Source organism: Corythoichthys intestinalis, chromosome 17 (assembly GCF_030265065.1).
Source record: "Corythoichthys intestinalis isolate RoL2023-P3 chromosome 17, ASM3026506v1, whole genome shotgun sequence".
Classification (NCBI taxonomy): Eukaryota; Metazoa; Chordata; class Actinopteri; order Syngnathiformes; family Syngnathidae; genus Corythoichthys; species Corythoichthys intestinalis.
In genome coordinates, this window is record NC_080411.1 from 30,385,069 (window position 1) to 30,399,544 (window position 14,476).

The 14,476-nt window shown below is 39.8% G+C and overlaps 1 protein-coding gene across 2 annotated transcripts in view; it reads left to right on the top strand.

Moving 5' to 3' along the window:
* Positions 1 to 14,476, top strand: part of fubp3 (far upstream element (FUSE) binding protein 3) — a 56,597-nt gene that overhangs the window by 22,502 nt on the left and 19,619 nt on the right. For both annotated transcript variants that reach the window (XM_057818985.1, XM_057818986.1), the window contains exons 6-12: positions 4,323 to 4,380; positions 4,574 to 4,736; positions 4,842 to 4,940; positions 6,355 to 6,459; positions 6,901 to 7,003; positions 8,243 to 8,343; positions 9,552 to 9,684. In XM_057818985.1, the coding sequence (XP_057674968.1) occupies positions 4,323 to 4,380; positions 4,574 to 4,736; positions 4,842 to 4,940; positions 6,355 to 6,459; positions 6,901 to 7,003; positions 8,243 to 8,343; positions 9,552 to 9,684 (762 nt within the window). The remainder of the gene's footprint in view (positions 1 to 4,322; positions 4,381 to 4,573; positions 4,737 to 4,841; positions 4,941 to 6,354; positions 6,460 to 6,900; positions 7,004 to 8,242; positions 8,344 to 9,551; positions 9,685 to 14,476) is intronic.

Here is a 14,476-nt window from a genome sequence, read left to right on the forward strand (position 1 = left end):
CCGCGACGTATTCGGAGCATGGCTCTGTTCCGGACGGAGGCGCACGCTTCGCGTCCCGCACGCCATACAAGAACGCTCGAGAAACTGGGGTGATCGCCGGGGGTCCCGCCGCCAGGCAATCGGGCTCGGGCCGGCGGCGGCCTGCCGGAGCGGCCAGAGCGGCGGGCTCCGTCGGAAGAAGGCCACTTGTCGTCTATCGGTTTCCTTGCCGGTGTTTAGCCTTAAATGGAGTTTACCACCGGCTTTGGGCTGCATTCCTAAACAACCCGACTCTGGGAAGGGAAGGCTGCAGCGTCTCGCTATTTTCACAAGCCCCGTAATTTGTTTATGTGTGTTTAGCTGTAGCATTCACGCTAGCAGCAGCCTCGTATTCGTTCCAAAAATCTTTGTGAGGCAGTTTTAAATGGCTGCTGGATTAGTGGTGTTAAATGAAGACTTTCTTTTCGTCTCAAGGAACTTCTGCAGTGCATGTTTTGCAGATGGCGAGAGCGACATTTCTTTACCACACGGAAAACAACCCACGTTAGTGAGATCGGCCGTAATGCCTCAACTCTGTTGTGTAACTCCGCCTCCTCTATGACGCCATACTCCTCAACCCCTCCCCCCTCAGGGGCTTCAGAGAGAGGAGGGGTTGAGGAGGCGCAGTGGAGAAGTGGACAAAACTTCGTTTTCGTACATTTGGAGGCTAAATCAAGTATATAATTATCGGATTGCCTTATCTGTTGAATTTCTATCTGGATTATCTGTATGACATCATAATTGCTATTATCGGCCGATAATTATCGGTAACTGATATTATCGTGCATCTTTACTCTGAATCGTAATCAAATCGTTAGTTGCCCAAAGATTCCCAACCTCTAATCAATATCATTGGTGTTTAGCATAAATTCCTAGGCGAATTTAAGATAATTTCCGAATGGTAAAGCATAAAGGACATATGACGTTATCAAGACAAAAAAAAGTTAATATTAAAGTTAATATTAATTTCGAATTTAAATGACTTTTGTTGGATTATGGAGCAGTGCACACAATCATCATTGAAGAATACTGAAGATACACTCCTATCGCTAATCCGGAAGCTGAGTGACATCACTGTGAATAGAGCTTATTGTATTGTTTGTCCGTTCTTTCAAAACCAATTAGTGAGGTTTACAGACTGATGTTGGTTGAAAAGGCCTTACTCTGTTTCCGCTCTAATATGTAACAGATATTCTGTCCGGTTGAGGTAGGGTTTTTGCATGCCAGTTATATTCATCCACAAAAAAATGGTAATCTACAGGGGTTGGACAAAATAATGGAAACACCTAACATTTTGGCATCATAATCAATAAATATATTTGTTAAAGACTGGCATGAGGAACATTCTTATGAAGTTGAGTATCCTATGGCCGGCCCACTCCCCAGACCTCAACATTATTGCGCATTTATGGTCAGTTTGAGATTCAATTAAGATGTCGATTTCCACCGTAGAGGGTATTCAAACTGAAGAATGGCTTAAAATTCCCATGGAAAAAAATTCACAAGTTGTATGAATCTATGCATCGGAGAATTGAGGCTGTAATTGCCCCAAAAGGCGGTCCTACACTATATTAAATTAGTTTTTGAAGATTTTTTTTTTTTTTTTTTTTAAGGTTTTTTTCCATTATTTTGTCCAATCCCTGTATGTCTTAATGGAGCTCACATTGAGCGCTGGTGCACTGTCATTTTGTAACAGGAATGGGCTATCAACAAACTTCTCCCAAAATTAAAGCGTGGAATTATCAAAAATGCTTTTCATGTGGCAATATTTTTGGACAATTCCAATGATCCCAATGTTGTGGGAGCAGTTTGGGGATGGTGTCTTCCTGTTTCAAACACACTGTTTCACTGTAGAATAAGGAAAGCATGGATGAAAAAGCTTGGTTTAGATAACCTGACTGGTGTTTGCAAATTCCTGGCTTAACCTAATAAACAATTATGGGATAAATTACAGCACAAATGTACATCCAATTAAGTGTTCGACCCCACAAATGCGCTTCTGACAGAATGGCCAACAGTGTCTATGAAAACATTCCGTATTTAAGTAATAAGCCTTCCCAGGAGAGTTGAAGCTATGGTAACAACGGGAAGTGGGCAAACGCATTAGCTCCTATAGATCATAAATGGGATGTCGCTTAAATTCCTAAGCGAGCTATGGCCTGTGAGCAAATACTTTCGCGCAGATAGTGTACATCAATATCGACTTATAGAGAAAGAATTTGGGTGCTAGAATATTTTTGTTGCCTACACCTACTTCAAGCCCCATTTCCAAGTAGGCTACTTGAATACCAAAATATTCAATAGCTCCCTAGTAAGATGTCAGCTTTACTCATCTAAAATTGATTGATTGATTTTTTTTCTTTACAAAGAATCATTTTAATTGTGTAGAATTCTTTTTCACTAGTAACATTTTCCCTCCCCTGCTGGCTAGTTTGATGGCGTTAATCATGAAAAAATTGAGTCTCCTTTCTCACCTTTTGGTTGGAAAATGACGGGAATAAAATCCCAATCTGTATACTGTTGAATGCCATGAGGTTACCATTAGGGTTGTTCTGATCATGTTTTTTTGCTGCCGATCCCGATATTTCCCGATCCGATTGCTTTTTTTTGCTCCCGATTCAATTCCAATCATTCCTGATAATTTTTCCCGATCATATACATTTTGGCAATGCATTAAGAAAAAAAATGAATAAAACTCGGACGAATATATACATTCAACATACAGTACATAATTACTGTATTTGTTTCTTATGACAATAAATCCTCAAGATGGCATTTACATTATTAACATTCTTTCTGTGAGAGGGATCCACGGATAGAAAGACTTGTGACTTTGTATATTGTGACTTAATATTGCCATCTAGTGTATTTGTTGAGCTTTCAGTAAATGATACTGCAGCCATTCAACCCAAATGCATGATGGGAAGTGGACCCATGACTGCGTTGGGAAATAACTTGAGGTGTTAAGAAAAAAATCACTTGCTACCTTGCTTCCCAACATTGCTTTCCATGATATTTCTAATCGTAGGGAGAGAGATTGTAAGGCTTTAGCCTATTAAAATAAGGCTCCAAAGGCTGCCAAATTGCACTCTCCTCATTTGACGCTGCCTTTTATCTCTCTAAATGGGTAAAACGGCGCCATTACAGATTGAGCGCGACAATGCGTGAGTGGGTCGTGCAACGCATGCATTAATTGCGTTGAATATTTAATGTGATACATTTTAAAAGAATTAATTACCGCCGTTATTGGTACCATAAGCCTAAAGACTCTGGATGAGTGTAACTTATTATGTCTGTAACGTTAAATACATTTCGAAAACGATTTAATTAAAAAATATGAGCGCCTTGAAAGGTGGAAAAGCGCTATATAAGTATAACATCATTTACCATATATTAAAAAAAGGCATGGTCGATATTTTTTTGCCGATTTCCATACTTTGAAAATGACGTGATCGGACCCGATCGATCGGCATCATCTCTAGTTACCATCATAATTATTCAAAGAAGTTGCATGTTAAATTACAATTTAATCAAGAAATGTTATCTTGCCGTCATACAAAGTCTTTAGACTACTTTTCAGAAATTGGTGCACAAAATATGGGTGGGGAGACACTTGCCCGGCAAGCCAACCTGACTTTCAAGATACATGGCAAGCCTGTGTGGTCTTCTGTGGTTTTGGATTTCAAAATTGATGCTAAAGGTGAGGCCAGCAAACAGAGACTAAATCTGAAAGAACCAATCACAGAAACACAGATGTAGTGTAAACGTAGAGAACAAACAATAAATCAGTTTGGAAGCTTTATGTAGTTAGGTCTGCCTTTGACTAAGCAGTTTTGAAATAGCATGTTTGTGCAGTTTTAGTGTTTTTCTTGTGTGCCAAATGAAACCACGTTGTACAAGCAATAGCGGCACATTGAAAACAATTGCCAGTCTCCTACAGGAGCCTTTAAGTTAAATATATGTGAAAAAAAGACAAAAACACACAACACCTTCCAAAAATGTGTAAAAAAGTGTAAAAAACGATATTGCACTCGCTCCCCTTAATGACGCATCACAAAGTCCCACTTCTCGTGCTCTGATTTGTTAGTCCAGATTAGATCGGTGTGGAAATCCTATTGAAACCACAGAAGACCAGGATGACTTGCCACGTGTCTTGTAAACGGCGAAAGGCAGGCAGGCTGGCTGGGCAGGCACTACAGAGAGTTAGCTAATTTGTATACAAGCAATTACATAGTCAATGTTGTATTTCTCTTGGAAAGTCAATTCAGGTGCTAACATTATCGTGTGGTTTGATAATCCTGCAGACAGTGGAGGCATGGTGGACAGGCCCTGCACGCTGACTGGCAGTCCTGAGAACATTGAGTGAGTTCTTTCTCACCCCCTGCACCCTCTTTTTAACCACTTGGCTAAAAACTAAACGTGTATTTCTTGTAGTCTCACAAAATTGGTCGATGCACTTTCTTAATGACAATATTTTCTCTTGGTGCATTGAATAATATGACTAGCAAAACAAATTTTAAAAAAGTTTGACTAATGCACCACTACCCCCTTACAGGCAAGCCAAGAGGCTGCTGACTGAGATTGTAGAGCAGTGTCGCTACGGTCCGGGCTTCCACTGCGAGATGGATGGCAATGGCGCCATCCAACAGATGCTAATCCCCGCAAACAAAGTGGGCCTGGTGATCGGCAAGGGGGGAGAGACCATCAAACAGTTACAGGTGTGAATTCTTTTCAACCCAAGTGAGAATAAAGTAGCTGTTGTTTTTAATGTTACGTCTGTCTTATTAATGCGCGTCCGTGTCACCATTCAACGCCATATATAGGAGAGAACAGGAGTGCAGATGATCATGATTCAGGATGACCCAATGCCCACTGGTGCAGACAAGCCCTTGAGAATAACTGGAGACCCCCACAAAGTGCAGGTTGGTCCCGCATCCAGTTCAATATTAAAATTATCAGCTGAGATAAATATTTTGAAGGGCGCAAAGACGTTTTTATGACACTTTGTTGTAAGCCTGAACGATATATCGTTTAAACATCGCCATCGTGATGTGCGCATGCGCGATGTCCCATCGCAAGGACGTGCGATAGCCCCCCCCCAATCCACAAACCTTTGTTCTGCTTCATTCGCTCGCACAGCCTCCCTCAACCCCTCTCCCAGCTCTGTCACTGCGCCACTTGCTTATTAAAGTTAACGATGGCTTTGATCTGGCCAAAGAAGGCGACATCACACAATCTGTCAATCATCATTTAACTTGTTAAACAGTTTCTGCAAGGAAGCGCGGGCTGGAATGAATGTGTGTGTCTTTGTTGTGGAGACGTTCAAGACATATAAAATAAACGCCAGAAGTGATTATGAGGAGTTTGTAATTTCTACATATCACTCCGACTCACAACCATGTTAGGTAAACAGAAGCATTTAATAAAGCCAAGCATTTTTCTACTACAGTACTTTATTCTTGTTTAAAAATGATTCGGTGGGACATTTATGTTTAAAACTGATCATAATTGTTACATTTGAAATGCTTACAAAGTATTTATTAAAATAAATATATATACAATATACATTTTTTAAAAATCATACTTTGGGGGGAAAAAAGCGAGAAAAAACATGTCTAATATGTTTCTCATTCCAGTGCTAGATCTGAATAAATACATTGAACACACACACACACACACACACAAAAAAATGGTGGGGGGGGGGGGTATGCGCTACTTCGCGTTTTTTCACTTATCGCAGCCGGTTGTGGTCCCTATCAACCACGAAAAACAATGGAATACTGTACACTGTGGTCATGATGAGTCATCCAAAGTAAAAATTTGTAAAAAAATATTTTAAAAAATATACTGGACTGTCTCAGGAAATTAGAATACACAATATTCTAATTTTTTGAGACAGTCCTGTGTATATATACAGGACTGTCTCAGGAAATTAGAATACACAATATTCTAATTTCCCGAGACAGTCAGGAAATTAGAATATTGTGTATTCTAATTTCCTGAGACAGTCCTGTATATATACACAGGACTGTCTCAAAAAATTAGAATATTGTGTATTCTAATTTTCTGAGACAGTCCAGTATATAAATATATATACATTTTTAATATCGCAAACCCAAAAAAATATAGTTCAGGCCAACTTTGTTGTCATCCACAAAGGAAGGCATCCTCGGTTATGACGGTGGTGACCAACCATTGACTATGAGTTTAACTTTACTGTGTTAGTGATGAAATGCATACAGCAACTTTTGAAAATCTGATTATACAGTAAATTGTCAATCAAATCAATTTTTTAGCTGACTTATTTGATTTACTTTGCTTTTTTTTTTCTTTCAGCAAGCACGTGAACTTGTCGTCAAACTAATCAGGGATAAGGACCAAGGAGAATTTAGGGTGGGCAGGGCTGACTTTGGGTCCAAAATGGGCGGAAGCAGTCTGGATGTAAGATGTTTATCCACATTTGAATACAAATCAAGTTGTGTACGAATACATTTGCTTGTGCAATGGAATTTTCATGTGTATTTTAATTATTTAGGATAAGGTGGAACTCAATTTAAGTGGTTGAATTCAAACCTTAAAACCCATGTAGAATTGATAGACACCAAATGAAACCTTCATTATTACAATTTTCATAATTTTGATGATTACAGCTTAAAGGTGATAAACCCACAACAATTCACCACTTCAAATAGTTGAAATGTTACATAAGTAAAAATATTTAGTTTATTAATTGGACTTTTGATTTTTTTCTTTTTTTAAGGTATGCATTCATTAAATGTGTTGGGATACATCTGTATACATTGTACACAGCTTCTAGAACATAAAAGAATGCACTTTTGGAGACAAAAAGTAGTTCACTTTTTATTTTTCCTAATTGGTCAGGTGGTGGTACCCAGATTTGCAGTTGGCATCATCATTGGCAGAAACGGAGAGATGATCAAGAAGATTCAGAATGACGCTGGGGTCAGGATTCAGTTCAAACAAGGCAAGACCATACAGTGGACAATTTACTACCAATATAGAATGTGACACAGTAGTATTGTAGTCTTTTAGCAGGTGCCCACTCCCTTTGTCATATCTCACTGAATAGCCACGTCCTTTGACTATAGACGTCACTATCAGTTGATGGGGGGCCGCTCCGTAGGGGGCCTATTTTCAAAAACTTAAGATTCAAATATTTTCAAAACCAAAGCTGCTAGCGACTTAAAACCGAAACGGCCACCTCCCTCAGGCATATATGAGTCTCCATGCGGAGCGGCATAAAAAAATTCAAAGTCGTTCCCTAATAAAATCCCGAGTAATTATTTTTTATACAAATATAAAAAAGCTTAAAATGGTGATTCTCAGATTTTACACTAGATGCACAAAAATCACCAAATGCAGAGATAATCACATATATTTTCAGGATCAATCGCAATATTTAACTTATATAAGTTTTTGCCCGAAATAGTGACATAACTTTTTACTTACAGCTAATAAATCAATTTTCACATCAGAAACTAAGTTTTGCATTTTTCTATATGCAATCACAACTTATTTAGGTTGAATTCCAATGTCACTATTGCCTCAAAATGTTTTGCTGTTTATCTGGCCTTTGTTGTTTTTAGATTGAAATTTTACATAAAATCAAACTCGTCAAAGCCGATTTTTTTTTTTTTGTACGGACGCAGAAATGTCTAAATGACTATTTTTTGGGGGTAAAAAACGGGCAGTTGGCCGAAAATTATTACAATTAAGCTATTGTGTATGGATACAAAATCCAACATGGCGGCCATCACAAAACAAAGAGCTTTTTAAGTTCTTATGAATAAATGCGGAAATCCCGGAATTTCTGTAGATATGAATGTAAACCAGTCTAGGTTCTGGGTTAAAAGCAAAATAACGGGCAGTTATTATTTTATGTAAATATTTCAACCAAATGCTAATTTTTTTCCATTTCATTTTCACAACTGTTCAAAGTGTTAACATGGTGCGATTTTATATAATGGCTGCCTTGAATTCTCAACCAAATCACTCATGTGACACTCCTGCCTTCTTGTATGCTCCAAAACGTCCGTCCTGTTTCCACCTAAATCCGGCGTGTTTATCGCAGTGAAAGTTGCCAGGACGCTCTGCCTGGCCAGGCCCTCTAAGGGGAAGCCATGGCGCAATGTCTGTAGGAGCTGTCTTGTCAACTGGTTGTGAAGTCTGTGCTCTGACATTGCATGTCATTTGATCCCCACAGATGACGGGATCAGCCCAGACCGTGTTGCCCAAGTGATGGGCCAGCCTGACCACTGCCACCATGCTGTGCATCTCATCAATGAGCTAGTTCAAACTGCCCAGGTATATGTGCTTTTTTTGTTGGACAACTACTCCCCATGCCTTGGTGCTTTGTTCAAACCATTATTGCCATTTTGAACAGTTACAAGAGTGTAAAGTTAATTAAGAGTGTAAAGAGATGCACCCTTCAGAAGTGCATACAGTGCTTAATGAACTAGTTAGCAATGCGGTTTAAGAATGTGTCATTACACAACACAAATTGGGGCACTTGGTTAACACTGTACTATGCCTGTAATGATACGCAAACCGAAATAGCTCAGTCACGATCCTGTCTCGTGATTTCATAATGTGACACGCGTTCAAGCAAGGTTAAAACCAAATATTGACATTTGCTGGTAACTCGCAAAAAGACTGGCTGAAGTGTCGACAATGATCTGTGAGCTTGCAAGAAACTTGTTACTTGAACACCGAAAGAAAACCACTCGTGAGAAGCGGGTAAGTTTAGCCCCTGTATTGTTAGAAATCTGCCCGCATTTTACCTAGTGGTATGAAAATACTAAAACTTTGCAGTATATTGCTTTTGAGTCAAGTTTGACCCATTTTCAAATTTGAGTATGTAAAATATATCATTGATTGTTGCATACCGAAACTTGGAAACGAATCCATTTCAACCCTAACACAATAAACGGGTTATAGGCAGAGAGGGAGTGCATCAGGACTCAATACACAGAGTGCATTATCTTGCTCCTCAATTTTGCACTAATGCCAGTATATTTCTCAACCTCTCGCATATGTGCAACCATTAAATTTCTGTATCATATATTTAAAACCTGTTGCTGATAAGTGATTAAGGTCCACTTCGCCTTGAGCCTATTTGCTGCTGATGTCACGGGAGTGAGTGGAGCAGAACATTTTACCGTCATTTAGAATGTATTTGTGTGTTGCGTCATTAATCAGTAAGTATGAGTATAAAGTATTCAGGCTGGTCGTATCCAAAGCAAGGAGCACTGACGCAACGTTCCTTGCTTTAAGCAGTGAAAATGTGTAAATGCCAATGAAAGGTAACAAAGAAGGAGTTATTTTACGTTTAACATGTGATAAGAAATAGTCAAGAAGTTGATCGCGCTGAACATTGTCAAAATCAAACAGTTAATACATATGGATTGAGATTTCTTCTACTGTGCGGTGTATCGGTTGCAAAAAAAAAAAGTCCTGATATGATCAGGCATCCCTATTTTTTTCAGGACTTGAGTAGTTTTTGCCTTCTGCAGGAGCGAGATGGCTTTGGGGGTGTGATGGGTCGTCGCAGCAGAAGTGACTGTAACATGGGCGGCGGCCCTGGGGGGCTACAGGAAGTGACGTACGCCGTACCCGCTGACAAGTGCGGCCTGGTGATTGGCAAAGGTAAAAAGATGTTTTAAAAGTACATTTTGTCAGTGTGAGCATTATAATTGTTCTGTGAGTACGGTTCATCTGTAAGTTCCAACTCAACAGATTGCATCGTCTCCGCCCATCATCTTTTGAATAAGTGAGTGCTGCTCTGCCCTTGAGCGAAACCAACGAGGGGGCGAGTGACCACCCCTTTTCCCCCCGTTAGGAATCATGTATACAGCACAAGTGGCATTCATTGGCTTCACTAAGGGCTTAATGATGGGGATAATGCGTGTAATGTGACATTAATTGTTCAAGGTGCATAATAACAGCCCTCAATCATGTGGAAGGCCGCCTGGCATCTAATGAGCCTCTTTCAGCCCAATAGAGTGCAGCGAGGGAATGAATAGGAGGAATTAGCTTATTGGCTATTCATGCCCACTCTATTGCCAGCTATTTAAAAGTCATTGACCATTGCTTTGGAAGGAGGCGTGTGTGTGTGCGCGCGCGTGGGTGTGTGTTTGCGTGCATGCTCGTGCGTTACGCTTGCTGCGTGCGTACTGTGATGGTGGAAGGGGAGAGGGCCTCTTTACCTAAAATGAAAACATGGCAATAGAAATGTCAAGTGGCTTTTGTGGATGTAGCCGGCCAAGGGAAACAAGTAAACCTGGGCGTCACGACCCCCCCATTCTTGCATTAGCATATGAAGTGGGTCAATGTGGTCGAGATGGCGGTGGGTCTGGGTGCTGTCAGCAGACCCTTAAAGGTTGCGGTGATTAATATCTTTACGATGCCATATGTAGCCTGGTGCCCCCTGCTTTTGACCCCCTACTCACACGCAGTCGCTCAACAGTGCTTGATGGATCAAGCCACCCACCAATCTGCTCCCACATTAAAATCGGTTTAAATTCATAGCCGTTTTCCACTAATACTGAATGTTCCCTTCTGTTTCATTCTCCCTAAACACATCTACGTGCTCCAGAGCTTAGATTTTCATGCAAGCTTGCAATAGTCAACATCTGATTTGAAGCAAAGGCATAACTAATACAATAAAAGAAGCGCAGGTTATACGCGGCGACAGTCCAATCATTCATTAGTGTAAAAGCAAATTAAAAAGGATCTCCTTTGGGATAGCTTCCACATATAGTAATACACGCACAGACCCACAAACATACCTCTAATGTTGCTTTTGGCTGGCCTTTTAATTTTCGTAGCCTTTTGGCCGAAATTACTTATGAATCTTGGTAATATTTTTTTCAAAATTTTTCAAAATGTGTTCATCTTCGTCTAGTTTTAGTTAACGAAAATACATTGTGTGTAGTTTTAGTCAACAGTTACTCAAAATGTTTTCGCCTACAAACTTCAATTACTCAATGTTTCCGGCTATAAACTTGAAAAGTTTTTGTGCATGGATAAATGTTTTCGAACAATTTCAAATGAACTTTGACAGACGAGTCTACAGAAACATCTTCGTGATGATAATACACACTCAGCAGGAAAACGGGACATTATTTTTAATAAATTGAACTCACCCGGATGCCACGAACTGTATGTAAAAAGCTTTCCAAGCGTTTAAGATGACACTCACTGCACACTGCAAGTTACATTTGGTGTGTGATGATCACTCGGCACATACCTTTAAAGGCCCAGGAAACATGTCAAATCTAGCCAAGATATGAAAACAAAACTTAACAAGCAGCACCTGACATGTGTTTCACAAAAGTCTGCAGCCTGGAGAGGACACCTGTGAGTAAGCATGTCTGTTTTGCACAGCACGTCACATGAGTGACACGACCAAACACTGCTACTATGCGTGCTAACTGCACATATAATAAAATATCACACATTATGAACTTATGACAGAAACTATGGCGAGTTTTAATCTCGTCTCATCAGACGAAAACTGGTGCTCGCTTTGTTTTAGTCTCCCAAGACACGTTTTTAGCTCGTCATCGTGATGAAAAAATTGTTTGTTGACGAAATATTTTCTTAATCACATCGGTGATGAAAACAACACTACATACTTTTTACGTTTTCTTTATTCACTCCCATGATGTAATGTTTAGTGTCTTTATTTGGTTAAGCATTAAAATAAAGTATTCACATTTAAAAAAAAATATTTTTTCATATTTTTTAATGAGAAAAAGTCTTTAAAGAGAAATAGATAATGTATGGCGCTTTATCCATAACTCCAGCAAATTCAATCTCATTCAGCTGCAATATTGTAATAAAGTCCCATCGAGTGAAAATGTCCTCTAAATTTGACATGCCGCTGAATAGTGTTAACATTTTCAAAAATGCATTGAAACGTGAAGTAGGCATATATGTGTGAAATCGCACCCTGCTCAACTGTCATATTCTTTGTCTCAATGACTTGTGCAACCATGTAGCCCTCTCAATCCATTATAGGACATTCAACACTCATTGACTCGTTGGCTGGCATTGACGGGGCTAGACGTCCAATCCAATATGACTGGGAGAAAGAAAAAATCCAGAAAAATGGTATGGATGTCTAGCAAAATCAATGGCACTGGAATATGAGCATTCACAGTCAATCCTCCCAGTTTAAATGAATTGGACGTATGTCATAGATGGCAGGCAATGAGTTAAATGCAATTAGATAAAAAAATAAAAAGTTGTTTGGGGGCCATAACCAATCGTTTCAATCGTATTAATTTTGTTTTTGCAATAAATTTAGTCATAAGTACAATATATAAATAAAATGTAGAGCTGAAACGAATACTCGAGTAACTCGAGTTTAAAAACTGATCAGAGTAATTTTGTTCACCTCGAGGAATCGTTTAATTTTGCCAGCTCTAAGCATCACGTTTTGCCCAGAATACTTCTAATGCGGGACAACGCGCTGACGTCATGTGGGTAGAGGAAGAAGCAATTAAAAAAAAAAAAACTTTACCGCAGCAGACATCCGCTATAAACTACGCTGACGTTGCTAAAAACTACGTCTGCATAATGCTAGTGTGGTAGCAGGTAGTGTCCGATGCGTCTCATAGATATCGCATGCATTTAGAACTAGATGCGAAATGACAGACTCGGCCGCGTCTGGGCAGCGTTAGTCAACAGGCGACATCTTTAAGCAGTAGACTTCTCAGCGGTCATAAATAACGTTAGCTCTTCGGAGGGCTAGGTTTCTATTGATTATGACTACTGTCGATGCGTGGCTAATGTGTCTTACATACAGGCTTTATTTAACCAGTAAAAAAAGCGCTGTAGAGTAATGAGGGTGTAAAATGAAAAATAAAGCTGTCAGTTTTAGCTCAGTAGTCATTGCTGAATAAAACACCAAGTAGCACCCTAATGTGCTCCAATACAGCAGGTATTATACATTTATCTTGAACACTGCAAAAACTTAAAATCCTATCAGTACTTACAGTTTAGACTAACTTAAAACTTAATTAGAACTTAAAAATAGCTTGACACAAATGGAAATTCCATTGAAACACGTGGGAAAAACACATGGCTTTCAAGTGATGTGTGTTATCAAGCGTAATTACATTTTTAGGTAAGAAATATGTTTTGAGTTTTTTGAGTAAAATTTGAGTAAAAGCAGTGAATTTTTTTTTTCTAGTCACATCTGAGATGCAATTGTTGGCTGTTTTCAACAATGTACATCGGAAATAAAGACATTGAAAATGTTTCAATATTGGATTAAATGTCTTTTTTTCTCATGTATATTTATAATTGCTCTTTACCTAAAAAAAAAGTGTTTTATCCGATTACTCGATTAATCGATAGAATTTTCAGTCGATTACTTGATTACTAAAATATTCAATAGCTGCAGCTCTAATAAAATGATATACATAATACAATAATGACAAATGATTTAAATAATCATAGAGACCTGGCGTCCACGTATAGTACGTACGCAGACATCACATTTTGGGTCATGTAGCCCGCATTTGTATGCCAAATGTTAATACTTTAGCCTACATGACGCAAAATGTGAGGTCCGCGCATGTGTAGCTGCATTTTTGAGTTGTAGCCAGTGCTAAATTCCACTAGATAACAGTTAACGCGGGCTGGTTTTTGTGGAGAGAGCAAGGCTTCACCTTGTTACATAGTTCTCAGTCTTTGCACGTTTTCAGGAGTTATCCTCAAACGCGTATATAATGTATCAAACCTATACAGGGTCTTTTCAGAACAATTTAGTAGTCGCCCCCGAAAAGATGGGCGTGACCCGTGTTTCGCCCTGCAGGACCATCCGCTAACCAGACCCTCTGAATACCGTCACCAGTTGCACTTTTGTGTGCCTCCCTTTCTTGCAGCGCACTAAACCAGTCTCATTAATAAGACCGGTATTATCTGCGCTGACTTCTGGCCAGTCCATGAAATGAATAGTCCTCCTCTTCATCGCTCTCTGCCGTCTGACTGCGAGAGCTCATAATGGCTTCATTAAGGCAGAAGTTTCATTTGCTTCACAATGCCTTAATGGTCCATGTGCAGTCTGTTGGCGGTGTGGAAAAAGAGAGTCAGGGAGGAGGAGAGCTTTTTGATGAGCGTTTTCACGCGGGGGTCAGCCCGGGTCATCAGAGTGTCAGCCACAAGTGAACAAATGTGTAATTGATGTCAGAACGGTCCCGGTGTCCCCCTCCCACCCCCCGGGAAGCACCCACGGCCCTTTTCCTAGCTCTCGGTTCAGATGTGGAGGGGAGTGAAAAAAGGGTTGGTGGCAGTTGTTTGGCCCCCCCACTTCATTCACTCCATGCTCTCATCACAGAGGACAACACCAAGTCAAGAAAGAAAAGGCTAAAAGAGACAAACGATATCCCCAGAGGAGGATACGCTTCAATTTTGCCCCCCTTTCTCT